Below are 18,379 nucleotides of genomic sequence, written 5' to 3' on the forward strand. Positions count from 1 at the left end.
GGCTCGCAACTGAAAGGTTGCTGGTTCAATTCCCTTCTGGGCCACTGCTGCTGTTGTACCCTTGCTGCTGTACCCTTACCCAGAATTCTGTCAGTAAATATCCAGCTTTATTAATGGATAACATTGTGTACCCTATGTAAATCTTTGTGTACCCTATGTAAATCACTCTGGATAAGAGCATCTGCTAAATGCCAATAATGTAATGTAAATGTAAAGTGTAACCCCTGTACACAGTGCACAAGATACACATGGTACCTGTGCCAGGATTCTACTGTGTTAACAGCATGCCTGGCAGCAGGGAGGCCATTTCACTCTGTCCCCAGTGCTGCTGACACACCCAGAGCAGAGCAGGGCTACTGTGGTGGAGAAGTGAGATCGACATGGGCCAGTATGTAGCAGTGGCAATGGCAAGAATGGTAATTAGCGGTAGTGCTTGTAGCGTCGTCTCAAAATGGAGAACCAGCATGGTGCTTTCCACTGCTGCCCTCCACAGCTCTGCTGGCCGAGCCCTGCAGTTCCACTTCCTGAGGAGCTGTGCCCCTCACTGGCTGTCAATCAAATATGTGTCGCTAATGACCTCGGATGAAAGTACTAATGCACCCTGATACATAAAAGTAATGATTGCTTTTACAATACGAATGCATTGTAAATGCTATAATGGGAGCCCTCGTGGTTGCAGCTAGAATTGTCTTTCATTTGCAGGAGGACCTTCCCTGTTTATTTTCTTAACTGATCTCGAACGTGTGATCTGAGAAAAAAAAATGAAAAACAGATTTGGCATATAAAGCACCAGTCACAGACCACTGGTTTGTATTTATTTAACAAGCAAATTAGTGGAAGTGAAATTTATACTGTCTGATAAAAAAGCAGAATTTTCTAGCCTCATTAGCCTCAGTTACATGTTTACAGTACTTAAATATACCCATTAATTGGAAGATCAAAGTAGCAGTGACTACCTTGCATGGGTGAGGGGGCAGATAAATTGCGCTGTGAAATCAGCTTTGCTTCCCAATTTTATCAAAAGCCATCCTTTTGCTGTGCATTTCACCTTTTATTACCATATGCACTTATTTCTTAATCCTTTAACTGGGTGCATACATATAGGAATGCCATGTCTTGATTAATATTCATGACATTTATTCTTTAATTTTTCTCCTACTGTGTTGGTTCCAGTGTAATATATGCGCTGCAGTAGGCACTGTTGTTTCATTGTTCATCTGTCTATGAAGCTACATCGGTCATAAGTCAGTGATGAGTCAGTGTTTGCAGAGTAATTCAGCTTTTCCTGGCATAGTTGAAACTATGGATTTATCACAAACTTTTGATGGTTGGAGTCATCTCCCATTCTCTAGTATATTTAAGAGCGTGGTTGTAGTTTCAGAATGAGTGTCATTTATCTGTAAGGTGGGTCGAAAATGTATGTGTACCTTCACACGCCACATCGGTTATCAACACAGCATAAAATGGGTGATCAAGAAAGAAAATACAGGGCAATCGCATCGTTTTAAATAACATAGAATTTGTTCTAATTTCAGCCTGAATATTTCAGTATCTTTTCACTCCAGTGAGTTTTTCAGTACGGAGGGTGCAGTGGTGCTCAAGTTGCAGGAGGAGCGCGTTCACATCACTGTGGCGATGTGGGGGGTGGGGGGAGAGGGGTGGGGAGTGGCGGTTTCGGGGGGCTGGTGGGGGGTGGTGGTTTGGCAGGCACCCAGTATCTGACATCAGCCATGTCTTCAGGCGCTGCTTCTCTCTTTTGTGTCGTTAGCATTTTCATTTTCAGCGACACGTGTTTGAAGGAAGCACATGTGCGCTCTCATGCACACGCGTACAGTCAAGTCCAACCTGTGGTTTACATTATTGATCTCTGTCAAGTATTGAAAATGCATCCCAGGACATATTCCGCTAGTGTGATTATTTGAATTTTCATTGTCTTTATTAATAATTACTATAAAATGGAAAGCAGTTTGTCAGTGCATGCTCCTTAATTTTTTTTATGGCTCTCAAATTGTGCAGTTGAAGAAGTTTTTTCCTTCATTATCTTGTGAAAAATCTATGTGAAGCACTAATGACTAAGCTGACAGACAATATCCTTCTTCATTTATCAAGGGGGCTTCATATCCTTTGCTTTGACATTAATGTATTAAGCCTCTTTGGGCAGGGCTTTAGATGTACCTTTAGAATTACTATCACGTATGCAGGAATTGGTGGAAAAAACATAACATGTCTGGGCTTATTGTGGGTGTGCAGTGGAAAACAATGGTTGTTTTTAAAGAAAACAGCATATGTTTAAGGAAAAAAAAACACCAAAAAATGACTGCTTTGGCTTTATTCATCTGTCTGTCTTTGCTTGTCTCTTTTTTTCCTAGTTGTCATATTTTCTTGTACATATTTGTTGGTGGTGGTTTGTTTGCCAAGTTAACTAGTCCTGTTAAGGTTTCTGCTACTGTGGAAGAGTAGTGTAGGTTTTGTATAATACTGTATATTGTCCTCCATATTTATTCGAACCCCTGACTAAGAAAAAAATAAGAAACATGGTATGAAAGAGAAGAAATGTCAACATTAGCTAATTTTTTTCTTATCTTTTAAATGTTAACCTTAATAGCGTGGAGCAAATTTGTTCACAAATAATGGATTTTACTCTAGAAAACAAAAGGACCATGTATTTCTACATCCCCGCTATTAGTATTGTGTAGAGCAGATCCATTTTTTGGCATGGATTGCACTGACCTGAGGATTCTTGTAGTGTTTTTATGAGGTACTGGCCCTTCATAATGGCCTTCATAATTCTTTTTAGAATTTTTGTAGAATTGCTCTAGGTGCTTCAGATCTTTAGGTTTTTGTTTGTAAAGTGCTTTGAGGTTGAAATTCAAGTGTTCACTGTTCAAGTGTTCAGTGTGATTGAAATGAGGGGATTAAGATGATTGGTTGAGAGCATTAATTTCTTTGCAGATTTGGAAGAATGCATTGGATCAGATGCAATGGCATTTCCATTGTCAGCCAAGTTTGAGCTTCTTGGCTGTGGGAACCAGATTTTTAGCCAGAATGTCCTGGTATGTGTTGGAGGTCAAAACTTGCTCTATCTTAACAAGAGCTCCAGAACCCATATATGCAAAATTAACTCATTGTGAAATGAAAACAAAATGAAAATGAAACCCCAGCCATATTTCACAGTTAGCATGGGCTCTTTCTCAACATAAGATAAGTATTTTTGTGGTTAACATAAAGCTGATGACCACGCCCAAAAGATCATCATTTCATCTGATCATGAAGCATGCTTCTCAATATCAAGCATTTGTGGATTGACAAATTCAAGTTCCCTTTTTTTTTGTTGCCCGCTTTGAAAATTTTCCTTGCAATCAGGCGATGCAGGATTAATGCATAGTTTTGAATAGCTATTTTGGACACACTGTTGCTCTTTCGTTGTGGGGTATGAATTCTTAAAGAAACACAGCAAATTTTTAACCTGTGCACTTCATGGAAAAGGTGCAAAGTTATGCAGAGTAGATTGCCGTTAGACTGGATTTGGTCCTACAAAAATTTTATTTTCATTTTAATTCCTAGAGGACATGCCATTTATGAAAAAGCGGGATGGATGATAATTCATATACCTTTTTTGCCTTGACCAATGTTCTCATAATGTATGACATTTTTACTTGCTTGAAAGGAAAGTGCATTTGCATAAAAGAGCCTAACCTGTATTCAGCTTTATTGACATTTGGCTTAATTTGAACCAATGTTTCAGGATATCACCATTCATTTTGATATGATTTAATGGAACCGATTTTTGTAATAGCTTCTTTTATGTGTCTTTCCGTTTGCATTCAACAAAGGGAAAATGAAGGTCTGAAAACAGATGGAGTGCTTCTTTCCTAAGAAAAATTCTATTCACTCCAGCCATTGAAATGAAAGGCTGGTGCATATTGTATTCAGGAATGCTTTCACGGTGCAGCAGGCAGTTGTCAAATGGTTTATCAAGGCTAACTTGTAGGGTGCAGATTTGTTGGTTAGATGAGGTTGTTGATTGAAGGTTTCTCAGGTTTATAAGTGACAGCTATTGAGAGAGGATTAGGGGGGATGAGGTTATCTTTGTCAGAAATCTAAACTAACATCAGTAAGGACAAATCCACACACACACTCACACACAAGGCTCATGCAGTGTATGTATACTATGTTTATTTTCCAGGAAGGGATGAAGAGAAACAAAGATAGTTGTAGAAAAAGCAGGCGTTAACTGCTTTCTTCTCTTATCAGTTAGCACCTGGAGTAAAGGAGTAACAGTATTACCTAGTCATAGATCATGCATATTGTGTCAAAACTGAATTTACCTAAAAGATGCTTGAACCTGTCTAACCCCAAACCTATGAGGAAACCTGCAATGTGTCAGAAAGGATAAATAATTACCAATGGTGACTGTTTGAAACTGGGAGACATTTGGACTGTATTGCAGAATAGTGTTCATAAAACTTCCCTTGTAGACTAAAGCTTGCACCCTTACAGGATTTAAGCCTAGGTTGAGCACTGCTGGCATGTCTTCAACAAGACACACAGGAATGTTTGGTAGTCCAAAAAAATCAAAGTGGAAAATATGGACTGTGCAACATTCTGAAAATATGTTCCTCTTAACACTTCTGTTAAAATTGTTTTGTTTTATCATTAAATGAAACAGTTTAAAAGGTAATTATATAAAACATTAATCAAGTTGTGGTCTTGTCATGAAGTCATACGGTCTTCTGTGAAACTGTATCATTGCCACCAGTGATCAAACTCGCCTCTTTGTTGAGAGCAGTAGACTCCTACGCGCTGACGAAGGTTTTCCTCACGTCTATTAATAGCTGTACTGGGAGGATCTTGTTATCCATGCAGTGGCCAGTGGTACGTGTCCACCCCCCCTTCACTGACACGTGCTATATACAACGGGATTAAATGATGGGTTACTGAGTGTTAGAGCTGCACTTTAGGGACAAAGATGAATGGTCCTCAGAACTCCAGAACTGCAACAGGGCCCTTTTTTTCTTAAGTTTCGGAAGCGGTGCCTTGGACGGCCGGGCTGCGGAGGAGAACTGAAACTGCCATGCTTTGATTTTTCTGTCATGGCTATTTATAATGATTAATGTCTCGACTTGGGCTTCTCCGTGTAATTACGGTACCTCAAGATTTCCCCAATAAGCAGAGTGTTCCACCAGCCCCACAGAACTGGGAGGTGTATTTGTACTTGGATGTATGTTTCATAGCCTGTTGCCACACACACACCACCAAGTTGTCATGGTTATCATTTTCAGGTGCATTATTGTATGTATTTCACTTACCAGCACCATTAACATTGTATTTTGCTTCTCCCTGTACTTGTATCAAGATATGCGTTCACATATTAACAGGGTTTGAACATAATATCACATTGGCAGATGTCACTGCAACAGTTTTTTTAAAAGGCTACCACATGCTGTTAACCATGTAGCTATGGTATCAATATCAGCAATATCGGAGCATCATTAAAGGGGTTATGGATGTTAGTTATGTCACAGCATGCAATAATGACCCCTAAGACTGCTAGGACGACCTGGATGGGGCAGGCATGCTGGGTCTGTTCGAAATGGCTCATGTGGAAACAAAAAAAAAATAAATAAAAGAAATCAAAGTTTTCAGACATTTCTGTACATGAGAATGTTTTTTATCAGTAACAGTAAAAGTAGTTTTGTAACACAAGAAAAAAAGCAAGATAAATGTAGGTGGTAAAACTGCTGCTTGAAGGCTAAAGATTTCAGGTAATGGCCAAAACATGCCCATCTAGCTTCAGCATGTTATTTTTGTTCTGATTGTGATTGAATGAAAAAAAATGAAAAGCAATTTTGCTCAGCCTGCAGCAACAATTCAAGGTCGTGAGCATGCATGTATTTTTTTTAGTTAATGCGTGTTTAGTCTGAGGAAATTATTAAGAAAAAAGACAATTCTGACATTAACTTTGGAAATGTTCCATGTGATGTGGGAAACAAGAGATGAGATATAAAATGTGTGATTTCTAACTGACAATAACAGTGTATTTCTTTGTTTTAAAAAAAATCAGCATGCAAGAGAGATCCTGCTCAATTTCTTGCTTGCATTCGCTGAATTGAAAAGGGGCGAGCTCAGTCTGCCTGCGTTTCATCCAGGAGCTGGCGCTGATCCTCTGAAATAACAGAATTATGGGAGACATGCAATTTTGTTTCAGAGTAGTGAAATATTTGATATGGTATTAGTGCTAGCCTGTGGTTTAATGTGTGGGATTATCTCCTCTTGGTCTGTATGTTCCATACTTGACCTCCCTTGCAAGGTGAGGCCAAAGGAAGAGGAAACAGGACCTTACTCAGGGCAGCAAAACATATGTTTCAAAAAGATCGCTTAATCTTACCACAGTGAAAGGAGGGGGAAAGCTTTTGCTCAACATTCATTGCCATTAACCCCAACCTCCCAGGATAATGACCGTCATAGTCTCGCAGATAATTGTGGTTGAATGATTTTCTGTGTCAGCTTAAAAAACAGCAGCCATTCAGTGGAATTCCAAGTGTAGTCAAATTTGAATAAGGATTTGCTGTGATAAGGTCAATGAAGCAACGGCTGTAACGGCTGTATAATGATTACTTAGAATATAGCTCAGAAGTCAGCCAATCACGCAACTGCTCTGTATGCGGCACAGAGTAGTACACAACATATGATTACTATTTATCATCTGTGTTCTCCTTTCAAAAGGCTGTTTGCCGTTTTGAGGGATTAGGAGCCTGTACTGGTGTGATAAAACACAGTTAGTTTAAAACACAGAAGTAGCTGTTAAAGAATCTGACCATGTGTGAAACGGAATGCACACAGGCAGATTATTTTCCGACAGGTTACGACATGTGAATGGACAGCCAAATGGTATTATTCGCTAACAGCTGGAAGCACTTCATTGGTATTATGCCGAAAAGAATCAGGAATGGTTGGTTATGTCACAGCAAAGATACACTGGAATGGGAAAAAAAACTTCGTCTTTTCTTTGAATGTCTGAATCCATGTTCTGCTTTCCAAGAAAGTGTTGGTTAACATGCACAGTAGTCCTGATGTCAGCGTAAGTGAATGTATCTATGTGGTGCATGACTAGCATCTTTGTGAATCCAATTTGCTTGGGCTACTTAGTACAAAAAAGGGGGAAAATAACATAAACCTTATCTCTCGCCACTGTGTGTGACACCTGTGTTTTTGTAATGTGCCATTTCTCTCCCTGTGGGGGCGATTTCATGGTTTCTAGTTGTTTAATATTAAACTCTTGTTCGGGAATTGTCCTGATAATAAATAATGCCAAGAGCTAAATGTTCCTAGGTCACAGCTTCATTAAATACAGACTTGCAGATTTGCCCCCCAGCCCCTTGGATGCCTGTCTCAATTCTCCATTGTGGTTTGACTGGAGGGCACTGTACTTCTGTTAAAAAATAAATAAAAAAAAAAAAAACAGCTATGTCTTCATTCATTGTTCAGAGTCACATTCCATATCTCCATTTGGGGAAAAAAAAATAAATAAATCCCTCAGTTTTTTAGTTAAAATTGCATATTTCAAGGTTTGGTTGTGGTTGTTGTTTCTTCTTTTTGATGTATTTCTCAGTAAACTGCAAACTTGTCTGGACTGTGGTGACCATGGAGACCATGATGTGATCACCTGCTGTCCAGTTTAGTTACTTAGGAAATAGAAAATTAATCATGTGAAATTGTTAGTGCTGAATGATTCTTCAGTTGTTATTTTTTAATTTTATTATTATTTTAAATGTTACCTCATTCCATGCTTTGTCTACATTTCAAACGCAGGTTTAGGGTATGTAGCTACTGTACTCTTACAAATGTGTTCAGCCCTTTGAGACCTGAGTTTTATCACAGGTGTAGAATATCCAGGGAAATTCAATGAGGCCTTTTTTGTTTTATATATTTATTTCCGTCTCAAGCTCTGAGATAAACCTCCTCTTGTTTCCTGCCGTTCCAGCTGTAGCTTCAGTTCCTCTATCAAAGCTCTGCAGTGGATACAAAGCTCAAAGTCTGTGAAACCACACTTCGACAAGCCATACGCCTCCCACCCCCACACTCACATACTGCCAAAAGCTGTGAGACGAGTATCAGAAAGCACCATCATGCAATCAGGACGTTGCTATACATTAGCCTTGATATTTGACTTTGACTTTTATGCACCTTTTTGAGCATTGCACCGTGAAGGAAATCTAGGCCCCGAGTCTGTGTTTTCACATCTCTGCTTTTTCTTTTTTACTCCAGTTAACTTTCAACAATCAATATCCTGTATATTTCTTTTACATTAACTGGTAACAATCCTCTGACTTGCCCGAACTATTAAAGTAGGGTGAAAACTTTGATATATTGACCCGCGGATATAACGATGTTCCTAAGACAATGTTAAACCTGCTGTGACACCAACTTAAAAGGTAGCAGATGTGACAAGGGAACAAATGGGAAATCACAGAGAATTTACTTGCAGTGTGAATCTCTCTTTCCAACAGTAGCATTTGGCAGATAAAGGGATAGATAATCTTGTATTGTAGCCATGGTGTGCCTTATCAAACCTATGCAAATGAGGTCTAATTAGTGCTAATTAAGGTTTCTTGTCTATCTAGTTGGAAAAATGTCCAAATGTTATGGAATTAAGTTAGTATGCTATTATCTTAATTGTTTTGTATGGGGTAGTTCCTAATTAAAATATGTAAATTGTTCGTAATTGCTACATAGTAATGGGCTATGGTTTTATCAGAGGAGAGAAGACCAAAATGTCACTACATCTTTCATTATGATCTTTTTGATCAATTTAAAGCTAGAAGGACTATTTTTAGAACCAGCTGTGTATTAAATGAGATAGATCAAGCCATCTTTAATGAAAAAAGTACAATTTTTATCAAAATGTGGTATCTGAAAATAGAAATACCTCTCCACTTTCCTTCTTGTATGTTCTTCCATCGTCTTTTCAATTTGCCCTGTGTATTGCCATGTACACCTTTGCGTGAAGATCAAAACAACAGAAGAACTTGAAATCTGTGATGTGATGTAAAGCAGAGATTAGGCCCGACACAGCACAGATACAAGGTGGATGCTTTTTAGAATTTCCATGACTCCGTTTTTAGCTTTAAACAAAGGGACCCCTGCATTTTAGTGTCGTTGCTGTTTTGTTGTCTGCCAAAGCCATTAGCAGGTTGGTCAAAGCGTTTGCTTGGGTTTTCTGCCAGCTGCCTGTACTGCCTGTATTGTATGTGTGCGGCAAACTGATTGCAGCTGCAGAGAAGGACTTCAGAAATGCTACACTTCACAAGAATCTAATTACTACTGGACATTATGGCCATTTGGCAGAATTTCTGTGGAGGAAACGTTTGCCAGCCGTTGATGTTTGATGTATGTTTTCAGAACTGAAGGAACAATCTATCACAGTGAAGCATTGTCAGGTGTGAGAAATTCCTGTTTTCTCAGGTGAAGAGATTTTCATTCAGCAAAAGGAAACCTTATGCTCGAGAGAGAGAGTGAGAGAGAGAGAGACAGAGAGAGAGAGAGAGACAGAGAGATGGAGAGAGACAAGAGACCAGAGAGAGAAAAGAAAACAAAAAAGTGTTTGATATGTCTGGAACTGATAGATGAATTTATTTTGTAATGTATAATATTTTCCTTTTGTTCACTGGGAGACTTAAAATGACTTGCTTCCATGTGTGATTAAATATGAACTCAGTTCAGCTTCAAAGCTCCTGAAAAAAACAACATTATCGAATTTATGTCATGTATTCGTGTAAAATATGACCATAATTGTCTTTTTATAGTGTTTTACAGAAAAATAATGAACTAGGAACATATGCCCAGTTAGAGGCTTTCATTACCTTGGCAGAGATGTCTGGTTAATAACCAATGTAGAAGAGCTATTTATGTAAGCTGCTTTGCAGATATATTAGGTGCACATAATTAGATATACTTAACAGAATATCTTGAGAGAAGCAAATGCAGAATCTGTATAGTGGAACTCTTTGTGGATTAAAGAGGGCGAGTCTTAGGCCCTGTTCACACCTGGCATTAACATGCATCTTGGGTGATCCGATCACAAGTGGACAGCTAAGTACGTCAGTTCATACCTGGTATTAGAATGCGTCTCCACATGCGTCTCGAGTGACCACTTGTGATCGGATCTCACTTCCCTGTTCTATATGTCAAAAAACACGTACACGTACCAAATGACCAATCACGACGAAGAGATGGATTACGTGCTAGGAAGCCGGTTCTGGGTTTTGTCCTCTAAAGTTAAAATCATATTTTTAAAGAGGATTTATGATTTAATCATTTCTTAATTTTCGCCATGGCTATTTTTTTTTTGTCAACGAAAAGTTTGACAAAATAATAACAATGACGATAATATCAGTCGCCTCGCTGAACCGATGTCTGACCACTGTCGTCCAGTCTAGCCACCACTTTTTCTAAAAAAATAAAAAGCAGACAGTGTGTACACGCCCTTAGTCTACATGAATATTTGCGTTTGGGTCATTAACTGTCTGTTTACCTTTCAAATAGCCTACGTTCTACATCTCACGGTTTTATACAGCCGCCGGGCTCACGGTGTCCCGGACACCAATAGCCTATTTAACACTAGAACCACGGTGAAGGTAATTGGCAGATTACTGTGCGAGTGCGTCAAAGTGGCGCTTTTATTTTTAAATGAAAAATAGTCATGTATGTGTATTTAATTTTGAAAATCAGTTCGGGGTTAATTTAAGGCAAGTCTTTAGAATCATAGGGATACTTGAGCGTTGTATTTTCGTTAGTATAATAATGTGTTTTTAACTTATTTTGCATGACAGTGCCACGAATAGAGCCTTGCTTCAGAAAAGATTAATCCCTGTCAGTAAATCCAAGGTTTAACTTCATCGAAAAGACACAATACTAAGCTTTATGTATATACACAAATCTTTGCTGACCTGACAGTGATTAACCACAAACTTTGACTTTGATTGCAATCTTGATTAACTTTATTCATATTTGAACTATTTCTATTGCTTGCTGGACATTAAGACTCTCATAATTTGGGGGTTTTGGGGTATTTTGTCACATTTATAAATGTATATTTTGGTGTTAATCTAATGTCGGCTTGTGTAGAGTAAAGTTGATTGTGCGCGCGTCTGCCGAGACTTCAATAGTTTAGTACACCCTGGGGCTATATTATCATCTTATTGTTTCATTATTATACAAATTATTGTTATTATATATATATAATTACCAACATCCAAGTAGATTGTAAGCCTATACAAATTAGCTACCTATCACCTGGTAGCGCGATTCCTAAGTCCCGCACCACCCCCCTCCCCTCCTTTTTTTTTTCCCTTCGGATCTACACTCATCTCATACATGGCGTCTCTGGAATCCAGTTGTTGACAGAAATCCACCATAGTCACGGAGAACTTTAATCCCTGTGAGTAGGCGATCCTTCAGTGTGGCCCAGGACACATTCGCGTGCACACTGCTAAAAGACTGTGGCCATATGCGGCCCAGACCACCTCCGAATGTGGTCTGAGCGATCAGATCTCAATGTGTCCTCAATGCGTCTTGGGTGCTTTCACACCTGTTCTTAGGGCTGCCTACTTGTGATCGGATCACCCAAGACGCATGTTAATGCCAGGTGTGAACAGGGCCTTACTTCATGCTGTTTCTTCTTTTCTGTAGGATTTGGTGACCAATGTCTCTCCACGCATTGTGCGTGGGACAACATCAGGCCACACCTTTGGCCCCGGGCAAGGCTCTTTCCTCAACATTGAGCTCATCAGTGAGAAGACAGCGGCGTACTGGTGCCAGAGCATTACTGAACTGAAAGCAGGCTTCCCTGATAATGTAAGTTTTATTACAGTGCATGGCGTGTTGGCTGTTTTCTTTTTCTGTTATTGATTTTGGTTGTTGGTACCCCATTCCCAACTGCAATGGCAGGGGGACCTGCAAATATTGATACTTGGGACTACATTTTCCAAAATATTATGACTTTTGTGACCTTGAAATTTATTTTATTCTTTTACTTTATTCTTGTCTGTGTATTATTTTATTCCTAATTTGTTGGCAGTATATCCTTTACTGGTCATTTTAATGGGTGGATGTCTTCATAATAGGATTTATTGAATAGGATTTATTTATTTATTTGTTTGCTTGTATTGTAACATTTGTAACATTTCATATATTTTAGTAAAATAAGACTGATGGTTGGCATTAACAGAATCTCATGCTGACACATACTATATTCCTTACGTTTTGGAATAAAAAGCTTTAAGGGCTTAGACAATAAGAATGACTCCCACATCATTGTAGTGTCTTGTCCTGCAAATCCACTTAATGCTTTGATCCTGAAAGTTGTCCCTCAGATGACTTTAATATTCAATATTGTTTAAAGACTTACAGTATACTAATGATGGATGATGAGAACCATCAATTCTAGATCTTCTACAATTCTAGATCTAGATCTTCACAGGCAGCTATATGAACCATCTTCATGTATGATATGTATATGGCTGCATAAAATGAATATGCGCTATGCAAACCTGACAAAGCATTAATAAATAAATTTACCATCAAAGGTAATTGTTACTTTTGTCATTTTAGCCATTTTTGCTCAGAATTTTCCCTTTCTTCTTCAAGGGTTTTGTCAGTTGCCATGCATTTTGAAAATAATCATTTCAGAATGTCACATTTGTTATTCTTTGTAATTACACATATGGTGCATGTTTGTTTTAGAAACTCTGGTATTTTTGGTATGTTTAAAAGTCCACCTCTGTATTTTTATGCATTCGTCAATGCTTTTTATGCTTTATTTTTGACTAGCATAAGATTTTTTTACTATATTTGTATATGGGTGTTTGAGTATTTTAAAGAGCTTAACAATAAACAAATGAAATGACAGTGATTTATTACCAATGCACAGTAGCATTAGGATAATAATAATAATAATAGTAAAGAAAAATAAATACATTTTTAATAAATAATAAGGAGTAGTAGTAGTGATTCCCAACATCAGCTTGCACAGACAATGGAGAAAATGCTGTCATTCTTGGACAGACAATGGTGAAAATGGAGTCATTCTGTACCAGGCTTTCAGTTTCCGAAATCGGTACAAATTTAAATCTCACTTCCGTGCCTCTCTGCTGATCTAAATTTAACTTGAAGAAGGCACTACAGTTGCGGCTTCTATCTAAATGAATGGGCATCCTCAGACGCGTTTCATTCAAACGGGCACAATGTCGGACACCGCTAGGCCGGCGCACGGTGTCCTCGCTCTGTGCCAGGGCTGATGATTCCCATTATTACTTTTGTCAACACGAGGCGTATGCCAGGGTCAGGGTGCCGTGTTACTCGGCACTCTTGAGCTGCCTGGAGAGTGCCGTCCTCACAGCTCACAGCACTGTCAGTGGGACACAGAGCCAAGCTCATTTCACATCAAACCAGCTACACAAACATTTGAAGGTCAGCTTCATGCTTGTGAAAGGTATTCATAAGGTATTCATGAAATGGGCTAGTGTGTGTGTGAGTGTGTGTATATGTGTGTGTATATATAATGTCATATCAGCTGTCAGCCATATTGTAATAATTGTATTTATCAACCCTGTGATTTTTTTCCCGCATCATACCTATGGAAGGATGGGTGTGGTCCATTGTCCCCAATTTTTAATATTCCCATATCTGCTGAGATTTCCAGGTGGTAAATTTCCCTGGAGACACTGTGTTCCTCCCTTGTTTGTGGACAGCATCACTTACTTCAGTGTGCCATTATTAAATTGATAACAAGATAATTCCTGCGCTTGCCAGAGACATGACAGGGTTTACAATGGTTAACTCCCTGAGTGAGTAGGATTGGACATTGAGTGTTTGTGTGTAAGATGAAGCAAACACATTTTTCCTTGTTGCACTTTTAGACGCACTTAACTCAGAAGTTGAATGTTTCTTTTTCTCGTAAAAAAAATATAATTTGGTTGATATTCCATAAGTTGGACTCTAATTCTGTAGCTCTAGAAATGAAGATGTATCTTGGTGGTTTTAGTCAAATAGCACTGTTAGTATAGCAAGCAAAAGTTAGTATGGTGAAAGCTATTTTTGATTTCTCTTAGAAAAATGAAATGGTTTTAAAAGAGCAAATTTGACATGCCATTTCATTGGCCAGGTTTAGATCTCCACCAGTTGGAAATGCCACAAAAAAACTCTTTACCTTGAAATGATGTGTTTAGCTCTACAAACCATATTTAGGTAATAAACAGACCCGAGTCTCCATTTGAGCATTTAATTGCCTTTGAAAAGCGAAAAGCCAAACTCAATCATTGACAAGGCAGAGAGCTTACCCTGAGTCTCTTGATATCCATCAACATGTTGATAACATGGTCTGGTGGTTTGGCTTGGTTTTTTTTATAGTTAGCTACATGCACTGCAATGCTCTCTCCCTGGCAGTATTTTATATGCAATATTCACCAAGATGAAGATAGTATTCACACTTTTTATTTGTTTAAGTTAATAGTATTTTCAGGAAAAAGATGAGGTACATGTTTTTCTTATGTTTTCTTCCTTGTGCAGTAATTGATAAGAACTCCTTTCCCATTCAGCACCAGTTATTGACAGCTAATATTAGCTAGTCAGTTATATGGTGTGACAAAAAGATGTTTTATAATGAAGATTTACAGTTTGTGGAAAAAAAGTTACTCTTTAACCAGCCCTCATTATGAATATTATTTAAAACGAGACTGTCTGACCCAGGCAACCACTCCACTCATTTTGAATTTTGAGGGGGCCTGATGCAAATTGTAGGTTGCCCTTGGCAACTGGGCACCCATTGATATCCAGTCCTCCTGATTTGCAGCAGCCCGGAATCAAACAGTGGTGTCTACATAGCTACAGTAATGTAAAATACAGCCTTTCAAATGACACCCAGATGGGGGGGGGGGCATACTGATAGCAGCTTAGCCAGCCATCATACCTCATAGCCATCCAAACCTGACACATTTATAGTGGGGTGAATGTGTGTGTGTGCGCACACGCGCAGTTTTGTGTAATTGTATGAATATGGTGGCAGGGCAGCAGGGACCAAATGAAACCTTCATTGACATTGACAATATTGAAAACCCTGCAATGTAAACTAATATTGACAATATTGGGAACCCTGCCAAACTATCCAAGACAATGTGACAGCCCATTGTTCATCAGTATATCTTTTCATATGTCATTATACATTCCAACCTGTGTCTGAGTTTTATTAGATGATGGTTTTATTTGTTTTAAATTTGGGTACATATAATCAGTGTATATGGATTGTCATGAAGATGTGTGCTTTATCTGAGTCATATTCTAAAATCAAATGCATTCAGGCTCCTCACATACCACCAAGGGGTTTGGTTCTCCAACTCTCCGACTTTACACCTGACAGATGAGAATCCAGCGGAAATTTGCTGTGGGAGCTGGCTTTGCCTCTGAGTTTAATATCCTCTAGTGAATCTATTTCCTTTGTTTTATGGCCAGCTGTTACAGCAAACCATGCTTCTTAGTGTCTTGTAAGTAGGAGATAGATAGATATGTGTACATATATCCATCTGTCTATCTATCTATCGATTTATATATATGTTTGTGTGTGTGTGCGTATACGTGTGTGTGTGTGTGTGTGTGTGTGTGTGTGTGCATGGATAAAATGATTTCTACATCAAGGCCAATGACTGATACATGTATGACTTTCAGATGAATTGTTGTCCACACATTTGCGGATTGACGCTGCTGTTTCAGTTTTCTTTTGAAATTGTATGCAAGGGCATTCTTAACTCTGAATTACCGCAGAATCTGTTAGACCAGTACATGTGCAGGATGTAAACAGCCTCGATTAGCTCAGGTTAAGGTAGCTGGCCTCCCTGTTTGAAGGACTGAGGTATGAAGTGCTGCCTGGATGCTAATACAGCATGTGGACCTTTGGCAAGAGACCTAACCAGGAGACGTGTCCTCTGTGGATTTCATGTATGCCTTTTGTCTGCGTCTGTGTATTACTGCCTGTTTAGTTTTGTGAAAACTGAAAAAGCAATAATAAGAAGTGAGGCGGCTTCTGTATTTCCTGTTTTATGGCCAGATTATTGTGTGTGGAGGAGAAAAAATGAAAATAACACAGCCTAATCCAGGGATACCACAAGGGCTCTTAACTAATACCATCACTCCAGTGTTTTTATTGTTTTAATAATGCTTGTGCGCCAGTGGATTTGTCTTGATCCTGTAAATTATAAATATTGATTTTGTGACTTTGAGGGAGGAAGGACGAGGCTGGTGCCTTTAAAGACAAGATAATGGCTTTCAGATCCATTTTATAATGTGTTGAAACAAGACCTGGATTGTGGAACGTTTGTTGGTGATAAAATGGACTCTTTTGTTTAAGTCCATCAGGTGAAATGCAGTGAATCAGTCATTGTTATTTTCTTTCTCTCCTCTTTTCTCTCCCCTTTAGATTCTTATCGCCAGTATAATGTGCAGTTATAACAAGGCCGACTGGACCGAACTTGGAAAAATGGCTCAGGTTTGTTTAATGTTTCCTCTAATCTTTTATACATATTTTTATTGTCTGTGTTTAAGGCCTCTGAGATAATGTTTTACAGGCATGTTCTAAATGAATAATCTTTGTCACTCTAAGCTGAGAGTGGAATGCCACCTGCTCGACTTCAGTTGCTGGTTGAGCTTGATATATATTATCATGTCCGCACCTGTAAAAATGTTTGTAGAACGCAAGTATCTCACTAAGTGCAGAGCATGATCCCTTTTCAGGTGAAAATAGGGCTTTACCTGTGTATCTGCCTGTAAATGAGATGATTCAGACAGATGTGGGGCTGATGGCGGAGATGATGAAAATCAATAGTATCAATCTGTGTATATTCTCTGAGAAAAGGTGAATATCCATATTCATAGTTTAAAGGCTCATTGGTTTAGTGAAAATGCTTGAAATTAATTTAGTCATCAAGACAACATAAATCCTCTGTTATAATACAGTATAATAAATCACTTTTTGCTGTTGTCTTCTTGCTGCTGTTAAATTAGTAACCAGAGGGAAGATTCCCATAGAAAAGAAATAAACTGCAACCAGACTCGATTAATATATAGTCTGCATTACTGATGGGAAAATAGTTTTTTTTTTTTTTCTCGCCTCAGTAGCCCATGATATTCATTGTGGTCAGTTAAGGTTAATTGTTTTGACATTTGGATTTTATATGTATATAACACATTTAGTTACTGCCAATACATGAATAACAATATAATGTGTATTCAAATATTTTTATTGAACTTGTCTTAATGAAATCCCCTGCTGCCATTACTCATACATCATCATTTTATTCATTCATGAACCAAAAAGAAATCTCTCAGATACTGTCAGCATCAGTAACTGTGAAAGATACAGATCTACTGTTAGCACTTAAATACCTCAAATATTGAATCACTGGGAAGTAATCCTGGAATTTGAGTGTGCAACATTTAGTTAAATGTTTATCAAGCCCAACTTGCGGGGTGCTGCCAAGCGGTTGAAAGCATGAGACAGATGCCACTGTGGGAGTGAGGCGATGGAAGGGCGGAGGTAATGGGGGATTTTTTTTAGGCCAGACAACTTCAGGTCTTTCCATCTGTGAGCTGGGAGCGCTCCAACTCCAGCTCTCTCCTGGTGCCTGCCATTGTTTACCCCGCCTTAACCCTTTCAAGCTAGATACTTTCAGCAAACATACGTATAGCTGAGATTTTTGAGCTCTACCTTGGGAGCAGACCCAGCGTTTCTTAAAGAAATTGAGAGGAGTGTAAGTGCTGATACTGGTGCTGGTGGTGTTGGTGGGGGGTGGGGGGGTGAGTGAGGTTGTGACCTTGAATTAATCATAGTTGACTTGCACATTTTAGATGCTGAATTATGCACTGAAAATGTCAGAAAGTAAACAGGTCTCCGTGTGGAGGTGTTAATTCTGGTATTGGTTTCATTGATTTGCCACTCTCCTATACCTCATTAAACTAGACCTGTCAAGGCACCCCAACACACACTCACACACACACTCACTATTCTGCGATCCTATCAGTTATGTATGCCATCACACACGATCCTGGCAACCCTAAACTCGCAGCCTCTGAAGTGTCGGTGTGCCAGCAGCTCCCGCTGTGTGTCCCTGACTGAACTGTTGCGCCGCACACTCCATTCCATCCTCCAGCTCCCCATAACGCCTCCCGTGACCCTTATCTCCCGGCAGTCGTCTCTGTAGTTTCACTGGTTAATATTTCATTTACTCATTGTGAAACGGGGGGCCGAGGCGGGTCAGGCTCCACGGAGGGGGAGTCTGGTGGAGGACGGGGGGGGGGGGGTTTGGGAGGAGCTGGTTAACAGCCAGCACAC

General features: G+C 39.1%; 1 protein-coding gene across 1 annotated transcript in view; it reads left to right on the forward strand.

Moving 5' to 3' along the window:
* dpyda.1 (dihydropyrimidine dehydrogenase a, tandem duplicate 1) overlaps positions 1-18,379 on the forward strand; it is a 148,610-nt gene that overhangs the window by 80,766 nt on the left and 49,465 nt on the right. Inside the window, exons 14-15 of the mRNA XM_036522581.1 lie at positions 11,692-11,856; positions 16,469-16,537. Coding sequence (XP_036378474.1) covers positions 11,692-11,856; positions 16,469-16,537 — 234 coding nt within the window. The remainder of the gene's footprint in view (positions 1-11,691; positions 11,857-16,468; positions 16,538-18,379) is intronic.

The sequence above is a fragment of the Megalops cyprinoides genome, chromosome 2 (assembly GCF_013368585.1).
Source record: "Megalops cyprinoides isolate fMegCyp1 chromosome 2, fMegCyp1.pri, whole genome shotgun sequence".
NCBI classification, from domain to species: domain Eukaryota; kingdom Metazoa; phylum Chordata; class Actinopteri; order Elopiformes; family Megalopidae; genus Megalops; species Megalops cyprinoides.